Consider the following 16,356-nt stretch of genomic DNA (forward strand, 5'->3'; position numbering starts at 1 on the left):
ATCAAAAGCGAGAATCGACGTTTGTCCGTATGGTTGTATATTGTCAAAATATTCCGGCTTAATCGGCCCTCGAATCTTGCATTCCTGAGCAGAGATTTTATCTCAACCTCTGGACTCATCAGTATACGTACGCTTCTGGCCACGTCCATTCGACCATTCCCCACTGTGTATACTCATGTTTGATATATATTCAGGTCAACGGTTAAGTTTCATGGAATCCTTTCATTAAGAGCTCCAGGTGGCTCACGACGCCCTCGCATCAGGGGTTAGTATCGGATTCTGTTGACCAGTTAGCCAGGTAACGATCCCTTGCTAGATGATCTACTTAAATTCCGAGTCATCATGGGTGGTCTCGTACTTGCATGACAGGCCAGGCACCCCACATCGTACGGACTCAACGTATACATGCATACGCAAAAGTAATATGAAATCGTTTCTGTTGTCAAAACGTCGATACGAAGAAAAAATCAGACGGGACAACGTCAGGTCACGTGTTAGTTACCTTCCGCGGCTTGGCCGGATTTTTTTCTTCTTTTTTTTTCACAAGATAATTAAACGTTTAGACGACAGAAAGCTTTGAGATGAATAATTATACATAAAAGTAATTGATAACCTGTGGGTGGCTAATATATCATAGGAGTTCAGACATCTTCGTTGTTGTGGTTCACAAGCAGTGTGTGCATTCTTTGAAAAAAAAAAGACGAATCAGGGGAAAATCCGACCGACCCTGCAGCTCCAGCAAAGGGAGTTGTCCGCCATCAGCTATAATACATCTGCCACAGACTCTTGACCTCCGATCCTGCTTTATTCCGAAATTCTTTTTAATCGGAGCCCTAGCTACTGTGAGAGAGAGTGTGTACATATAAAAGTCCGAGTCACCGGAATCCCAGAGAAAAGAGCAATTCTTCAACATCTCCACCCCTGAAAGATTTCGTCTGCAGGCTGTTTCACTAGCGTCACAGTCAAGGCAGTGAGTGGCTGGCTGCAATTGATACAAGAATGACAACGGATGCGAGGTCATTGAGGGTTGTCATAATCGACCACTATGATTCTTACACAAATAACATCATCCAGTTGCTACAAAACACCGGGGAAAAGGAGGCAGGTTTCCCAGAGTGGAGTGTAGCTGTCATACGCTTCGATGAATTTACTTGGTCAGTTTATCAACGAAAGACGGGACCGCATGAAGCTGCAGCTGCTGACTAAATATATATAGGGATGAGTTCAGAGACTCGGTGCTTCCTCACCTAGATGCTGTGATTCTTTCTCCAGGTCCTGGAAGCCCGGAAAAAGAATCTGATTTCGGATTCAATTCAAAGCTAATTCGAGAAGTTAATATACCAATACTGGGAATATGTCTCGGTCACCAGGGAATCGGCACAGCATTTGGAGCAAAAATAATACATGCACCAAATATTAAACATGGACAAGTATGCAAAATTAGCCATACCGGAACCGGAATATTTGCTGGCCTTCCAGAGCAATTTGATGGCGTAAGATATAACAGTCTTGTGCTTCCGTTTAATGGTGCGCCAGCCCCTAGTTTAATAGCTATATCAGCACAGTGTACTAATGTCGTGATTTACAGAATTACCTAAGGAGCTGGAACTAACTGCTTGGACTTTTGATGAGGGAGTGCCTGTGGTAATGGGCGTTAAGCACAATGACCGCCCTGTGTATGGAGCTCAATGGCATCCTGAGAGCGTGTGCTCAAAGTATGGCCAACAAATCATGGACAACTTCAGGGATAAGGTCCTCGAATTCTGGACTAGCAACCCTTCTTTGGGTGGCAACTCTGTCCATCAAACGTCAAGGAACGGCCTATTACCGGACTCTATCCTAACCAAAAGCGCTATTATTCGGGAGGCTCAGAGTAACTTCAATCCCGAACAGGAAGACCCAAGTTTAACTTCTCCCGATCAGGTGCGCTCATATTTTATCCAGGGTACCAGCCTTGGGAAGGGGGTTGCACCGCAGACTGTTTTCGATACCATTATTCGAAATACCTCTATGGATGGTGAGGCCTGGCTGGATAGCGCAAGGGTGAGTAGAAGAGCCATCTACATTTCATTTTCATCACGTTTTGACTCTTTTCTCAGGTTCGTGACGCTCACTCACGAAATTCATACATGGGGATCGGTGCATTTTCACTATGCTACTCGTCAGAAACTGGAAGGCTATCTACTTTTCAGCAAGGGAAACAGATTAAGTCGGAGATAATTACGACTTCTTACTGGTCTTGGCTCGACCAGTTCCAGCAGTCTATCGTTCAGCAGAATGTTGATCCTGTACGGAGAAATCAGCTCGGAGAAGAAACAGAAGCTGGACAGCCATTGCTCCAGGTTGGGTTGATTGGCTATTTTGGGTATGAGATGAAGCGTGAATCATTACCGGGCTATAAATACTTAAAACCCACCAAGATGGAAGACTCCTGTGCAGTTCCTGATAGTCAACATCTCTTTACCAATCTTGTTTTAAGGCTGGACAATTACACAGGTGAGTGGATGGCGTTTGGATTGATCCGTCGGGGGAATGAAGATCCTATTGGGAAATACATCAATGCCCATTCACCCATTGGCCTTACTGAGGATGAATATGAACTGGTCCTCTCACATACTCGCGAACTATTTGCTGCACCCCCCTCGCCACCATATACGCTACCAGCGCCATTACCTAGCCTTGAAGCTATTGACGACGAAAAGACATATGGCCAGAAAATATATGCTGCCCAGCAAGCTATAAAAGAAGGTGAAACATACGAAGTCACCTTAACTACACGGTTTAGGGCCAGATGTCCCGATGTGGACCCATATTCATTATACCTGTCACTTCGAAACCGCAATCCTGCTCCTTACTCTGCCTATATCCACTTCCCATTTAGCAACATTGCGATACTTTCCTCCTCCCCAGAACGATTCATATCTATTGATGGAGATGGCATTGCGGAAATGAAGCCAATTAAAGGAACTCTTGCTGTTAGCCCAAATAGAGAGGAAGATGAAAGGAGAAAGGTTCAACTTGCTACTGATGTAAAGGAATTAGCTGAAAACTTGATGGTACGTAGCCACACCCCTAGTATATCAGCATTTAATGAAAATTCATCTCAGTGTCTAACTATTTTCCTGGAACTAGATTGTTGACCTGATTCGCTCTGACCTGCATAACATTTCTCCCTCCAAATCGATACAGGTTCCCAAGTTACTCCAAGTCGAAAGCTATGAGACAGTACACCAAGTAAGTTCCTACAATACAAGAATTTTGTTACAGCTTGACCTCTAATATATCCTGTAGCTTGTCACAACCATTCAGTCGCATATTGCCAAAAATGTTGGAGGCGTCAAGGTTGTAGAGCGTTGCTTCCCGCCCGGCTCTATGACAGGTGCACCAAAACTGCGCTCTGTCAAGATAATTGACGCCTTAGAAGAAGAACCAGAGCGTGGAATATACTCTGGCTGCATCGGATATATATGTGCCAGTGGGACAGTTGATCAGTCGGTCGTTATACGCACTGTAATCAAAAATGGGGATGAGCTTGAACTCGGTGCAGGTGGTGCTATTACCTGGTTAAGCGAGCCTGACAAAGAGTGGGATGAGGTTATGGTAAAAGCGAATGCCGTTGCTATTGCACGTCCGAGACAGAGTAAGTGAATTAAGGCGAGAAGTTCGTATTGCCTATTTGTGGAACTATTTCATAGCTGATTATTGTATGATAGGCCCCAGACTAGTATAAACGTTTATCCCATTTTCGGCATCCTCGTTAATTGCTAGCCATACAAACCAAAAGCATGGCTGAATGAATAAGAGTTCAACACCTTTCTATTATCTATATCTGCCTGGATAGAAGCGAAAACGGCCCGGGATTTCCCAAACTCAGTGTACCATTCCCCTGCCACCTGGCGGCAGATATAAACCCCTCATTCATATGTGTATAAATTTCTAAGCTTTTTCTGGCCTCCAAATGGGTATGTATGAAAACTAAAAGTATAGATTAGATCGATAGCATCGTGGGCTGGGAGTTCCAAGGCTGTAGACGTTCTGCTAATAAATATATATGAATTCATTATTCTGTTTGTCAGTAAGATCCTGAAAAGCATTTTCGCCTAGCCGTCTACGTCTAACTGTCTCTGTTCTTTCTGCATAGTTAGCAGGCTCTTCGTCCTCAGGATTGTGAGGCGGAGTAAATTCGAGTCCATCGCTTTCATCATCGAAATCGACATATTGGTCACACATTGATACGTCTTTAATATTCGCTTGTTTCCCCTCTGCTGTTCGTGATCGTTGGTGTAGTTTATTGAGAACAACTAGATTTGCCACTTGAGCCATGACAACAGCAGCAAGAGCAATAAAAGATCCTAGGACCGAGCGCAATCCAGTTCTATAGCGAGGCGCATCTTCTTTAACAAAGAGCAGCGGGCCGATGATGTTTCCAGCTGATGAACCAGCGTTGTAAAGCGAAGTGATTATAGACTGTTTAGTCGTTCCTCCAGTGTTTCCAACAATCCAGGTAACAATGAGTGGGTTCCCACCAAAAATGAACGCAAGTAGATAATAAGCAAGCACTAGTATGCTGTGTGAGCTGTCTGGCGGTAAAGCATATAAAATTGCAAGCCCCGTAATGACTGGAAGTATCAAGAGAATCAAAATGAAGGATTTGCTTCGGAATCTTTGTGCACAAAACGAGGCCAGAAGAATAACAACGACTTGGACAGCCCCGAATGGTATGTTTAGAAGTGACGTTATGTACTTGTCGTATCCGAAGCCGTTGAGGATAAGTGGACCAAATGTATTTGTGACTGCTGCTCCAATGTTGAGGAGGAGGCTCATAGCAATCCACAAATACGTTTTTAATTCCCCAAGCGCTTCAAGGACTTGTGGCCACCTAAACTCTGTCGCCCTCGTCCCCGTCTGGTTGGCACGCAAGCGCTCGATGGCTTGTTCACGCTCATACTCGGTTAGAAAGCGAGCAGAAGGGATGTCATTATCTAGTTTCCAGTAAACGAATGGAGCTGAGGTGATTGTCACCAGGCCGACAAAGATAAATATTCTATACAAGTTAGGCTGAGTCAACTCGTATTTTAGTGTATATACTCACATTCTCCATGACTGAATGGAGGCAGTGGGTATATGGCCTAATCCATACGACAATGCTGAGGCGACAATAGTAGCAGCACCGTTCGTACCGTACCAAGCTGCGACTCGAATGGGTTGTTCGGCTCTGCGGTACCATTGACTAGTAATGACGCTAAAAAGTGGAAGGCATCCAGCTTCGAAGAGGCCCAAAAAGAATCGAGTGGCAAGCAAGCCGCCATAATTCTGACAGACCCCCATCGCAGCTTGTGCCAGTCCCCACCCCAGAACCAGAGTTGGCATTAGAACACGGTGGGGTACCTTGACGATTAAGATCATTGAGAATGGTTGCCATGCTAGCTGGGCGATAGGCCCAATGGAGCCAATTAGGGAATATTGGTTCCCTGTGAGATGTGTATCTTCGATGAGCCCGAAAATGGCTCCATAGCCTAAAACCGTTTTGTCGAGGATCTAAGCGAAACGACTTACGTCAGATAAGTTTAATGCTTTGGCGATGATTCCGTTTCGTCATTCATCTGCTGGTCACTCAGGTACTTCATACCTGTAAGAAGTACACCCAAACAAGAATAGCAAGTATGACCTTGTCAGTCTTTATTCGAATTTTCCTGTTCTATGGTCAAATATTAGCCCGAATACATATATGATTACAAAAGCAAAGAAAGACCGGGAGGTTGGAATACATACATCTTCTTCGGTGACCTGGATGCGCCTATTGCCAATGATGGCTAATGCCGAATCCCCATGGACCATATCTTCCTCCTGGGGAATCAATGGTTGTTTAACGGGGTCATTTTGGTCCATCTTGACGTTTGCCCGGAGACGGGGATGGCCAGCACTCCTTATGTTCTCCGTCCGCCAGGTCACAAATATCAAGTAACACAAGTCGAGCGACGTTACCGAAGGGTATACGCAGATTCAAAGGGCCATTTACTGTCTGGTTAAAGTCTCCTCATGTCCCGAACAAAGTATGGCCAAGAGGATGGAAGTTTCATTCATGTAAATACCCAATTGCGTTCAGTTAAAGTGATTAAGTTTGCTCGACGTTGGATGTTTGCTTATTGATCACGAAGTCGAAATACAACTAAGGTTACGCTTCCGCCGCTCCGCAAGCTTATAAAGCTTAGTCACCGCGCTAACGACTGACGGCCTTTAACACAACGAACGTCCTTCTTGCTAACACTGTACCATCGCAAGAATAGCCTGGAAACCCCGGGAAGAAGATAGGACGGAGAATTGTGACATAGGAAACGTCTCAAGATCCGCCCCCATCCCCTGATCTTACGAATAGGATCTCGTGGAATAGTGCGTAATGAGTGGAACATAACGGTGTGCATAAAAAAATATCCAGGAAGCGCCATACCAGAAGCACATGAAACTTGCTTGGTTATTGCGCATGAATGGCCCACATTTAAGCGCCAACGGAAAAGTTATGAGAAATCTCATCCAACCAACCCCTGGTTAACTATATGAGTCTCAGGCCTTGGACAACGGCCCATAATTCTGTTCGCTGTGGTCAAATATTTTTCTAAGCGCCAGCTCTGAACCCTTGCTCCAAAAAAAGTGGTCCTTCTGGGCTATTAATACCTCAAACTTGATTTCCTGTGAATAGCAACTGACGATAACTATACATAGTAAGTTTTATCAAGATATACAGCATTCTCATATATGTCATATAGCTCTAAGCGCCGTCTCTTGGAGCTAAGCTTGGATACCATTATCTATGCTACATAGCGACCTCCTTGCATTGGGGGGGGAACGTTTCATCGTGGAAATTCATGCCGTTATATTTTCATCCGGTCTTAACTATCTTTTCCTACGCATGAATTATTTCTGATACCCAGCAACTCGATCTAGTAGCATAATGCAAAAGATCCTATATAAACCATGATGTTTCCTGACATAATTTTTTCTTGTTCAATTGTTTATCGGCATTCATCATCGCTGTCAACTTATTGAAACCACCGATTACTAGCCTACAGAAGAATCATCATCATCATTTGATACCTCACTGGCCGTGTCACCATTGTGTCACCAATATATCGAATTGAAAGAGTTTTATTGAGCTTGCACATCTTTATCTGACCGGAACCCACATTGCCCAATATGCATAATGCTGACCTTACTTTGGAGAAGGCCGAGCCCGACATATTCGCAACACCACTACCTTCGTCACAGCAAATGCATCCGCAGAAGGAGCCACCATTCGCGGCTATAGCTGCCCCTGAATCTCCTGTTGCAGCCAAAAATCTCTACTCCAAAGTGAAGAAGCGTGACTCCTCACTATCAATTGCCCAAGAAGACTACTCAGCTACCCATGTGGTCGAGTCCGACTCTAGCTCAACCGAAGAAAATGGATCCCAGGGAAGCGGCTATAATGATGGATGCCACTCCGATCAAGCGAGCGAGGACGAAAACTACGTTGAGCCCAATAAGCGAGCTGTGTGGCTACCCGGCCGCTCCAAGGGATACTTTGATGCCTTCTGTGATAATATTTCTATTGATGGTGACGGTGAAGACCTTGAGGAAGCCGACGAGCATTATAAAAAAACCGACGAGTATTACGAGGAAGCCGACGAGCATTACGACGAAGCCGACGAGCATTACGACGAAGCCGACGAGCATTATGAGGAAACCGACGAGCATTATGAAAAAACTGACGAGCGTTATGAGGAAACCGACGAGCATGAAGAAAGCGACGTAAATTCGGCTTATACCCGTCTACTCAACTATCAAACCAATACTTGCAGGCCAAGGCGCTCTTCACTAAGAACACTAATACTTAGTCCACGTATATCTCCTCATAAAACCGCCGAGGAAGACGTATGCTTGCAAAGTGAAGATGATAACGACCCTCTGGCAGACAAATTTCGTGAGATGGAGGATCGTTTTCAAAGGAGACAAGAGAAAATTCCAAAGCCACTGCATGGTAACGGAATCCCGACTTTGACTAGATCCAACGCATTTGGCTTGAAACCTCCACCAGGACATAATTTGTTCAAGCGGCTTCTTCGCGGTTTTATCTCGCTGCCTAACGCATTGGAGAGCAACGAAGATATGACAAAAATGCTACACTGTCACCGCAAAATGGAAGATCTATATTTTGAATTAGGGGAGCGTGAATCAGAAATCAGAGAAGTTGTAGCTTCTCATTGTGGACTACCGAGCCCTGACCGAGTTTTTGTTTCAACCTATGATACAGGAGAGACCTGGAGCCATGGGAGTTTCAATCTATGTATACCAGTTTATGCCTCCTATCCAGGTAGCGAAGAGCCTATCCCTCTGGCATTTAAGCTCCCCTTGCCGTATATGGTTGGGGAAGAAGAATTCCCCGGAAATGCTGAAGAAAGGCTACGAACGGAGGCAGCAACCCATCTCTGGATTAGCCAAAATTGTCCTGAGGTACCCATCCCTAAACTCTATGGATTCGGGTTTCGTGGCGGAATTAGCGTATGTGTTAATATCCTATTCATTTACTGCTGGGTGATCTACTAACCATCATGCCATTTCGAGAGGGATAGTTCTTCAAACCAGAATATGTCACCATATGGCAGCGTTTCAAAACATATGCATGCCGTCTCTTTCACCGTCTCTTTCGCAATAGCTCCGAGTTCTGTGAATATATTCCCCAGAATCGAACTACACTTTTGAATCACGGTTATATGTTAACCGAATGGGCCACAACCGATGATGACTTGAAGCCATTATCTGAAAAACTCGGAATGCGGCATAACGATGTTCAGCTACACTTTGATAAATTTATTCAGAAGTCAAAGACCCAAAACCTGTACCGAAGTTTTGCAAAAGTCATGATGTCACTTGCGAAAATCCCACAGCCTCGAATTGGCTCTTGGACTATCGATAATAATGGCCAGCTTTCATTATCCAACCGCCCTTTACTTCCTCATATCACTAAGTTCGAAAACTGGGGTATCCCAAGCGGTATTCCGCGGAAAACTACTTATACAAACACGGACAGCTTCTATAATGACTGCATTGGGGTTTATGATAATCGTCTGGAGCATCAAAGAAATATTGTGAAGCACGAACGAGAGGTCTGGGATGCCGCCGCCAAAATGGTTTATATGAGGTCATATCTACCCAGATTTGCGGATTATTCCCTTCGTCAAGGCCCATTCTTTATGCAGCTTGGGAATATGCCTTCCCACAACATCCTAGTTGACAAGGAGTGGAATGTCAAGCAGTTTATCGAAGTCCAAGGGATATGCTCTCTACCTATAGAGCTACTACTACCTCCTCCGTGGATGACAGGAAAGGACATTGGGAATTTGCTATCCACCGAGAAAGATCGCCTCAATATATGCTATCGGCAGTTTACCAACACTCTTCGGCATGAAGAAGCAAAGAATCCATTGCTTCCAAACGGGAAGCTCCACTCTGACACTCTTTTGCGTACTCTGCTCTCTGATAAGTTCTGGTTTCTCCATTCACTGCAGACTCCGGGTGACCCAGACTCCATGATTAATTGGATGGGTGGCTATATGGACATGCCTTTGCGGCGTGGTAGCCCGATTGCAGCTTCGGTATTTCGGCCGTATATGAATGAATTTGTGGGATTCAAGTTACGTTCGTATGTTGCATATCATAAAGACGTACACCGTCTATATGATGGTTCGCATGGAAGAGTATATGACGATTTTGAGCTCGGTTATATTGAAAGACAACCTGTTATCCCTAGAAAACGGTAGAATAGGCTCTCGTCCTCTTTTCTTTTCTGTTTTTCTTTTGTTCTTTAAAGATACGTCCCTATGTATACGATTGATGATTATGAACAAATACATTGTTGAGTCCATATCCCCCGTAGAAATCAGTTTAGATTTTCGGCTAGGTTGGTGTCAAGAATCTCTGTTTCTCTCCCCAGCAAGTGGCAAGACATATCGCAGCACAATGCTTTGTGTCCACTCCAGCAGGAGAAACCGCATCCGGTATCATCATATCTACAGATGTTCAGGCCAGGCCCGCATCTGCCGTGACAGAATGGGGCACTTCCAAACCATCGACAACCACTTGGAGGTTGACAACTGGTAGCCGCATAGTGTTCCTTAGCTATATATCATCATTAGCACCTGATCATAGAAATGGGGGTATCTATTTCTTCATACGCAGGGCCGTGGCAGAGGTGAAGGTGGCTAGAACCAGTATCGCAGTAGAGCGCATGTTTTGGTGAAATGAAGTCAATTCAACCGAGCTTGTACTCCGTATACAATGAGGATATGCAAGTATGCAAACATAGGTTTATCTTATTTGATTCAAGCGATGAGAAGCATAGTAAGGTCTCCGTGCTATATATCCTTCAGGCAGATGGCTATAGAAGCTCCAATAACTATGCCAAAAGTGCATATAGATCCGCAGGTTGACAAACAATGTCTATTGAAGGCAGTTCATGTTGTTTGCTCTCAGCAAACTGCCAATTGTTAAGCAGAGAAGGTGTGTATCCATGAGTGTAATAGAGGATGCTTGGTAGTAGATCAGGATGTCCCCTGAACAGGGTTTTTCGGTAATATGGTAACCGGCCTGGACTAGTAAAATACCAAGGGAACCCCCACAACTTCCCCATGTTCTGCTTGGTGAGATTGATGATTGTTCAAGAGGAGCCGAACGAAGTTTCTGACAGCGAGTGTTTGATAAATATCTGGTCTGCAAATAACCCTAATAAGCTGGGGCCGAACTATCGCCGATAACAGAATGCCTCCTCGAGTCCCGTCAGCAGGCGTGTGGTGTCCCGCGGTGACCTTCTTCGATCCCGGAACTGATACACTTGATCTGCCCGCACAGAAGAGATACTACGCCTATCTTGCAAGCTCTGGGCTCACTGGACTGGTCATCCTGGGTACAAACGCAGAGACATTCCTCCTTACACGCGAAGAGCGGGTACAGCTCATCCAGACGGCCAGGGAGGCCGTTGGCACAGACTACCCCCTCATGGCTGGAGTTGGTGGCCATTCTACCTGTCAGGTGCTACAGTATATCCAAGATGCCGTGGCCGCAGGGGCAAACTACGTTCTTGTGCTCCCGCCCGCATACTTCGGCAAGGCAACTACACCGACCGTGATCAGATCATTTTTCAACGACATCGCGGCCAGGTCTCCGTTGCCGGTGGTTATTTACAACTTTCCTGGGGTCTGCAACGGAGTTGACCTCGATTCGGAGATGATCACAGCAATCGCACTGGGCAGCTCTAACGTGGTTGGGGTGAAGCTTACCTGCGCTAGTGTTGGGAAAATCACCCGGTTGGCGGCTACGCTGCCTGCAGAAAAGTTTTCGATATTCGGCGGACAGGCTGACTTCTTGATAGGAGGATTGAGTGTGGGTTCGGCAGGATGCATTTCTGCGTTTGCAAACGTCTTTCCCAAGACTGTATCGAAGATATACGAACTGTATAAGGCTGGCAAGGTCGAGGAAGCGTTGAACCTGCATCAGAAGGCGGCGTTAGCCGAGTCCCCATGCAAGTCTGGGATTGCTACGACCAAGTACGCAGCAGCTATCTTCAGCGCAAAGGCAGCCGGGATCGAGAACGCTGAAGAGAGGATGCGGCCCCGACGGCCCTACGAACCACCGACCGAAGCTGCAAAGGAGAACGTGAAGCAGGTCATGGCCGAGGTGGCGCTGATAGAGGCAACCCTTTAGATGTCTCCAGCTTCTCCAAGTCTCCAGTTCTCCAGCTCCTCCAACTGGCCCCGTGTGTTTTGTCTAGAACCTACTAGTATAAGTACGTATCGACAACATCGACATCCAAAACCTTTCTCAAACCGCTCAGCCGAAACGAACATAAAGATAAAATACATACTCCGTACTACTATGTATGTATATATATGTATGTCTATGAGCAGGGACGTCCACGGCGGAAGGGAAACCCGGAACCTTCCGCGTCCCCGGAAACTTCCTTGCCTAAAACGCCCGGACCATGCGACAGGATGGTCACGTGGCATTCCAGTGCCAAGATAGCCCAAAGCGGCTAGTGTGAGAGTAAAAATCATACGACTCCGGAAAGCCGTCCCACGTGGCCAATACGGGCTTAGCGTGCTTACCTCAGCATAGGACCCTTTGGTTTCTCCTTTTTCTTTTTTGATATCAAACTTATATTCCTCCCCAGAACCACCAACCAAACCTCGGAGCGCATTCGAGGATGCTCAGCAGCTTACAGGACGAGAAGAACTGCCTTCATTGCACCCATGGCCGGCTAGGGGTCGTTGCATGCAGGCTCCGCGGAACCAGCATCAAGAGTGAAACGCTAATTTCCAGGCCTTGAGGGCGTTCGTTGGCCCAGCCCTTGGCTCTGGTCACAGGCTCCCTGGATATACGCACATTTTATATATGCGCACATATCAGAACAATAATGAGCTCATCCCGGAAGATTAATACTGCGTCTCATCGGCTATTTACGAACACCATCTCTCCTGTCCATCCTGGGAAGGTCCTGGCGAATAGCGGTCCGCTGGCCTGGGCCTAGCCGTCGCCAACGAATAATCCTATTCTTATGACCATTGAACTTTTTATGATATATCCGCTGGAATTGTTTCCGTTCGACCGTTATACTTGCATCCTTGTTTCGGCGCCTTCCGGCTGTATATTTACTTTGTGGATAGACCAAGAGCTCTCCCGGTTCCATCCTAGTTCTCAACGTTGAGACTTGCTGTCCTTTTCCTCACACCCTTGACCGCCATTATTATTATCTCTCTCCAGTCCGGTTAATTCGATTATCCATCACATTTCATCTACTGGAAACACGGATTCTTACATTCAAGGATACAGTTTTGAAAAAAAAAAAAATACTTGGTCGCAATGGAGACGGGCAAAGAACCCAGTCTAGACGACACGGATTCTGCGCCTCTGGACCTAGACGTTGCTGAAGAGAGTATAAACATGGCCGACCCGCACGCAGATTTCACGCTCATGCCACCAGCAGACCTAAGCGAAGAAGCAAGTAGCACAGACGCCATGTTTTCCGCGCCTGATGATCTCACTGCAGACTGGGCCCAGTGGATGCGCTGGGACGATGTCGAAGACACCAAGCCTTCGCTTTTCAATATCCCGAACATATCTGGCTCGACACTTCCGCAGCCGGGTTTCTCTTTTCCATCTGATGATGCCGTGCTAGGCACCTCGAACTGTTCTCTTCCATCTGGTCCCAAGCAACTCCCACCTTCCACCATATTCCAAGAGCAACCTACAGTTCAAACAATTCAACCGGCACCACAATCCGATGCCTCTTCCCCTTTGGCACCCTCTCCTACATCGTCAGTTGGGCGGAAACGGAAGTCTTCCCACGATGATTCACCGATCAACGACATGTCTGCTTCTACTACCGATAAGTCGGCTCCGTCAAAGAAACGGTCACATAACATCATCGAGAAACGATATCGTGCAAACCTCAATGACAAGATTGCCGAGCTACGAGACAGCGTTCCCAGTCTACGCTTGACCTATAAACAGCGTCATGGAGGCAAGAAGTCCAACGAGGACGAAGATGTTGACATTACGTCTGGAAACAAACTCAACAAAGCATCAATTCTCTCAAAAGCCACCGAGTACATCAAGCACCTAGAACTTAGAAACAGCCGTCTCGAGGAGGAGAACCTTGCTTTAAAAAATCGGTTTCGTGAACTCGAAAAGGCCCAGGGTGTAAATCTAGCTTCATACCCTGCCGTTGCTGGCTCTGATACCTCTCCAGGAGCCTGCACCGTTTCTACAGACTCTGTTGTTACTTCTTCCCCAGATATTTTCTCTCACGCGAGTGATTTTTCTCCCGATTCACCTCCAAACCCCCTTTTTCCGCCGGAAGGACTACTCAGGCCACCTGACGGGTTCAACCAGCTTCGCCCCACGGGGCCCCAACCCCATTATGCCGACTCCTTTCAATACAATCAGTCTCGAGACTATGACTGCTCCCCGTTAGAAAGTACGAGTACAACCAATTCGAGCAATTCGCCAACTACCCGTGGGCGACGCCAATTTATGGGCCTCCCCAACAAGTTTATGCTAGGTACTTTGGCTGGTATCATGGTCATAGGTGGATTTGAGAACCACAGATCTTCTGACCCGGAGGAGAAAAAAGAACTTTTTGCACTCCCCCTCCAGTTTCTAGGAAGCTTTTATCGCCTTGCTCTTCGAAATTTCTACTTTATCAAAGCAAATTCCTGGCAGATACGTGCCCTATCACACTTTGCTCTGACTTCCCTTGTGATCTTCGGATGTGCGTTTTTTGTGTTCCTATACCTTTTCAACTCGAGGCCCAGGATCTCCCGAGTACCTCTTAAAGCACCCAAGACCCGAAGTATATCACAACAGCAGCTGCAACAGACTTGTGTTGGTGGTTCACCTACAGAATTTCGACAAGATGCATGGCTCACGAGCATACAAACTGTTGGCGTCCCGCGACATAATTTTTTCCCCGAATGGTTTGCCGTTACATCCCGCTGTTTGGAGTACTGTATTCGGTGTCTACTCGGGTGGAAATTATACTCCTTCATTACCGGCATCAATGCAGATGACGAGAAGGGCCGTGTTAAAGCGTGGGATATTGCCCTTGATGCCCAACTTACTGGTGGGGATGCAGAAGTTAGCAAAAGCAGATTGGTGCTCACTATTTTCGCTGCCGGTACCCTTCCCCGTAGCCCTGCTCGTATGATGCTCAAGGCATTCCATTGCAGGGTACTTCTATGGAGGATTGGCTCCACTGGTTCCTTGACATCCAGGATATCTGATTATATCGCTAAAATGCTTGCGAACTACCAATGGGAACTTGCCCAAAGCATGCATCGAAAGGGGCCAAAGAAGGGTGAGGACCCTCTACCAAGCCATCTTGCTTTTCTCTTAGCAATGGATTGCGACGAAGTGTTCACCGACTCTATCGTCCAACGCGCCACTAATATGATTTGGAACCGACCTACCCAGGAGGCAACAGATGGTGAAGATGCCTTGCTAGATGTTGTTGTCGAAGATACTGCTGTTCGCTCACCACTTGATGTTCTCGCTGCATGGTGGTCTAGCCGTGCACTACAAGAGGCTTTACTCAAATCCCTAGACTTGGTGTCAGTTGAGTCGCCACTTGAGAAACGCAAATCCTTCGAAAGAAGCTTGGATATAGCATTACACTCTGCCCCTGTCCCGTCAACGGCGTATACCAGGGCAACCGTAGTCAAAGCCTTGTTTTTTGAAGAAGACCGCATTAAAAATGTCAATACCGTTCTCGCAACTCTTCCCGCTAGGAAATCACATAAGCCTAGTTCATGTGGTTTGACAAACTTCCTCGATTCTTCGATCCCACCATCAGCAAGGGATGAAATTTTTATTGGTGTGCGGTGTGCAATGATTGCTGCGATATTACGAGGCCAAGTGGGAAGAGGTGAAGACGAACCAGCATCTTCTCCTTTTTCACTTTCTAGCGCCATAAAGCAATTCAATGCTGCTCCTGTTGATGAGGTTGAACTTACGCTCCTTGGGTTCGCTTCACATTATCACCTCCTCCACATTACTGCCACAGACGAAAGACTACTCCCTTGCCCTTCTCTTGCATCATCTGCCTATTCGTCATTAACAGATCAATCGGATTGCTCTGAAACCACAACCAGCCACTACTACGACGACCAGGATGTTCCAATCCCAGACTTAGCCCGAATTGCAGCGGACTTGATATTCTGGGTGCGCAACGCATATAATCCGATCTCTTCAGGGCTGAATGCCAAACTCATGGAAAAGGTTGTGGTAGATTGCGTTGAGGTCTGTCGTAACGCCGGCATCGACATTGACATCAGAAAGATCCAGCGTATCAAGACGCATCAACGAGAGTCTAGCGTTGATCTTACGCATATACCCACCAGCTCTTCAGATGGTGAGTGCGCTGATGCTGGTGCTAATTCCTACGGGGTACAGGGAAGGAGAGAGAGTACTTACAGCAACGATACTGGATATGGTAGCCTTGATTATGAGGAGAGTAAACCTGGAGCGGTCACTCAAACCTCGTGTGTCTAACCTGTCATCAAGTTGCATGGAATAGATACCCAGCGTCTGAACTCAGAGCCATTCAGTACTCGCTAGCCTGCTTTGACCTTGAAAGATTATTTCAACTTCTATTTTTGCATTTCATCTTTTATTTATAGGCGAGTTACCCATTGCGATGGTGTTTGGATGGTTAATGTTCTTTTTGTTTCATTTTTAACAATGTATAACGACAACTGCTTTTGATTTATTCTCCTTCCCACCCATCCGCTCCCTAGACTGTGTTATGGATCAAGACTTCGATGGACCAGC

The 16,356-nt window shown here is 46.3% G+C and overlaps 5 protein-coding genes across 5 annotated transcripts; 4 read left to right on the plus strand and 1 right to left on the minus strand.

Moving 5' to 3' along the window:
* Positions 1–999: 999 nt before the first annotated feature.
* Positions 1,000–3,730, plus strand: MCYG_00176 (para-aminobenzoate synthase; the record flags this gene model as incomplete). Its single annotated transcript, XM_002850026.1, has 7 exons — positions 1,000–1,154; positions 1,217–1,527; positions 1,589–2,043; positions 2,100–3,056; positions 3,133–3,234; positions 3,292–3,640; positions 3,714–3,730. 7 exons carry the CDS (start codon positions 1,000–1,002, stop codon positions 3,728–3,730), a joined length of 2,346 nt encoding a protein of 781 aa, XP_002850072.1.
* Positions 3,731–3,975: 245 nt separating this feature from the next.
* On the minus strand, positions 3,976–5,889 carry MCYG_00177 (conserved hypothetical protein; the record flags this gene model as incomplete). Its single annotated transcript, XM_002850027.1, has 4 exons — positions 3,976–4,035; positions 4,120–5,044; positions 5,093–5,538; positions 5,773–5,889. 4 exons carry the CDS (start codon positions 5,887–5,889, stop codon positions 3,976–3,978), a joined length of 1,548 nt encoding a protein of 515 aa, XP_002850073.1.
* A 1,302-nt stretch (positions 5,890–7,191) lies between these two features.
* MCYG_00178 (conserved hypothetical protein) lies at positions 7,192–9,794 on the plus strand (the record flags this gene model as incomplete). Its single annotated transcript, XM_002850028.1, has 2 exons — positions 7,192–8,535; positions 8,718–9,794. The coding sequence occupies 2 exons, from the start codon at positions 7,192–7,194 to the stop codon at positions 9,792–9,794; spliced, it is 2,421 nt and encodes an 806-aa protein (XP_002850074.1).
* Positions 9,795–10,791: 997 nt separating this feature from the next.
* On the plus strand, positions 10,792–12,065 carry MCYG_00179 (dihydrodipicolinate synthetase family protein; the record flags this gene model as incomplete). Its single annotated transcript, XM_002850029.1, has 3 exons — positions 10,792–11,706; positions 11,811–11,906; positions 11,937–12,065. 3 exons carry the CDS (start codon positions 10,792–10,794, stop codon positions 12,063–12,065), a joined length of 1,140 nt encoding a protein of 379 aa, XP_002850075.1.
* Positions 12,066–12,888: 823 nt separating this feature from the next.
* On the plus strand, positions 12,889–16,022 carry MCYG_00180 (sterol regulatory element binding protein Sre1; the record flags this gene model as incomplete). The annotated part of the gene is made up of 2 exons (XM_002850030.1): positions 12,889–15,937; positions 15,979–16,022. The coding sequence occupies 2 exons, from the start codon at positions 12,889–12,891 to the stop codon at positions 16,020–16,022; spliced, it is 3,093 nt and encodes a 1,030-aa protein (XP_002850076.1).
* Between the last annotated feature and the right edge of the window lie 334 nt (positions 16,023–16,356).

This window comes from Microsporum canis, genomic scaffold (genome assembly GCF_000151145.1).
Source record: "Microsporum canis CBS 113480 supercont1.1 genomic scaffold, whole genome shotgun sequence".
NCBI classification, from domain to species: Eukaryota; Fungi; Ascomycota; class Eurotiomycetes; order Onygenales; family Arthrodermataceae; genus Microsporum; species Microsporum canis.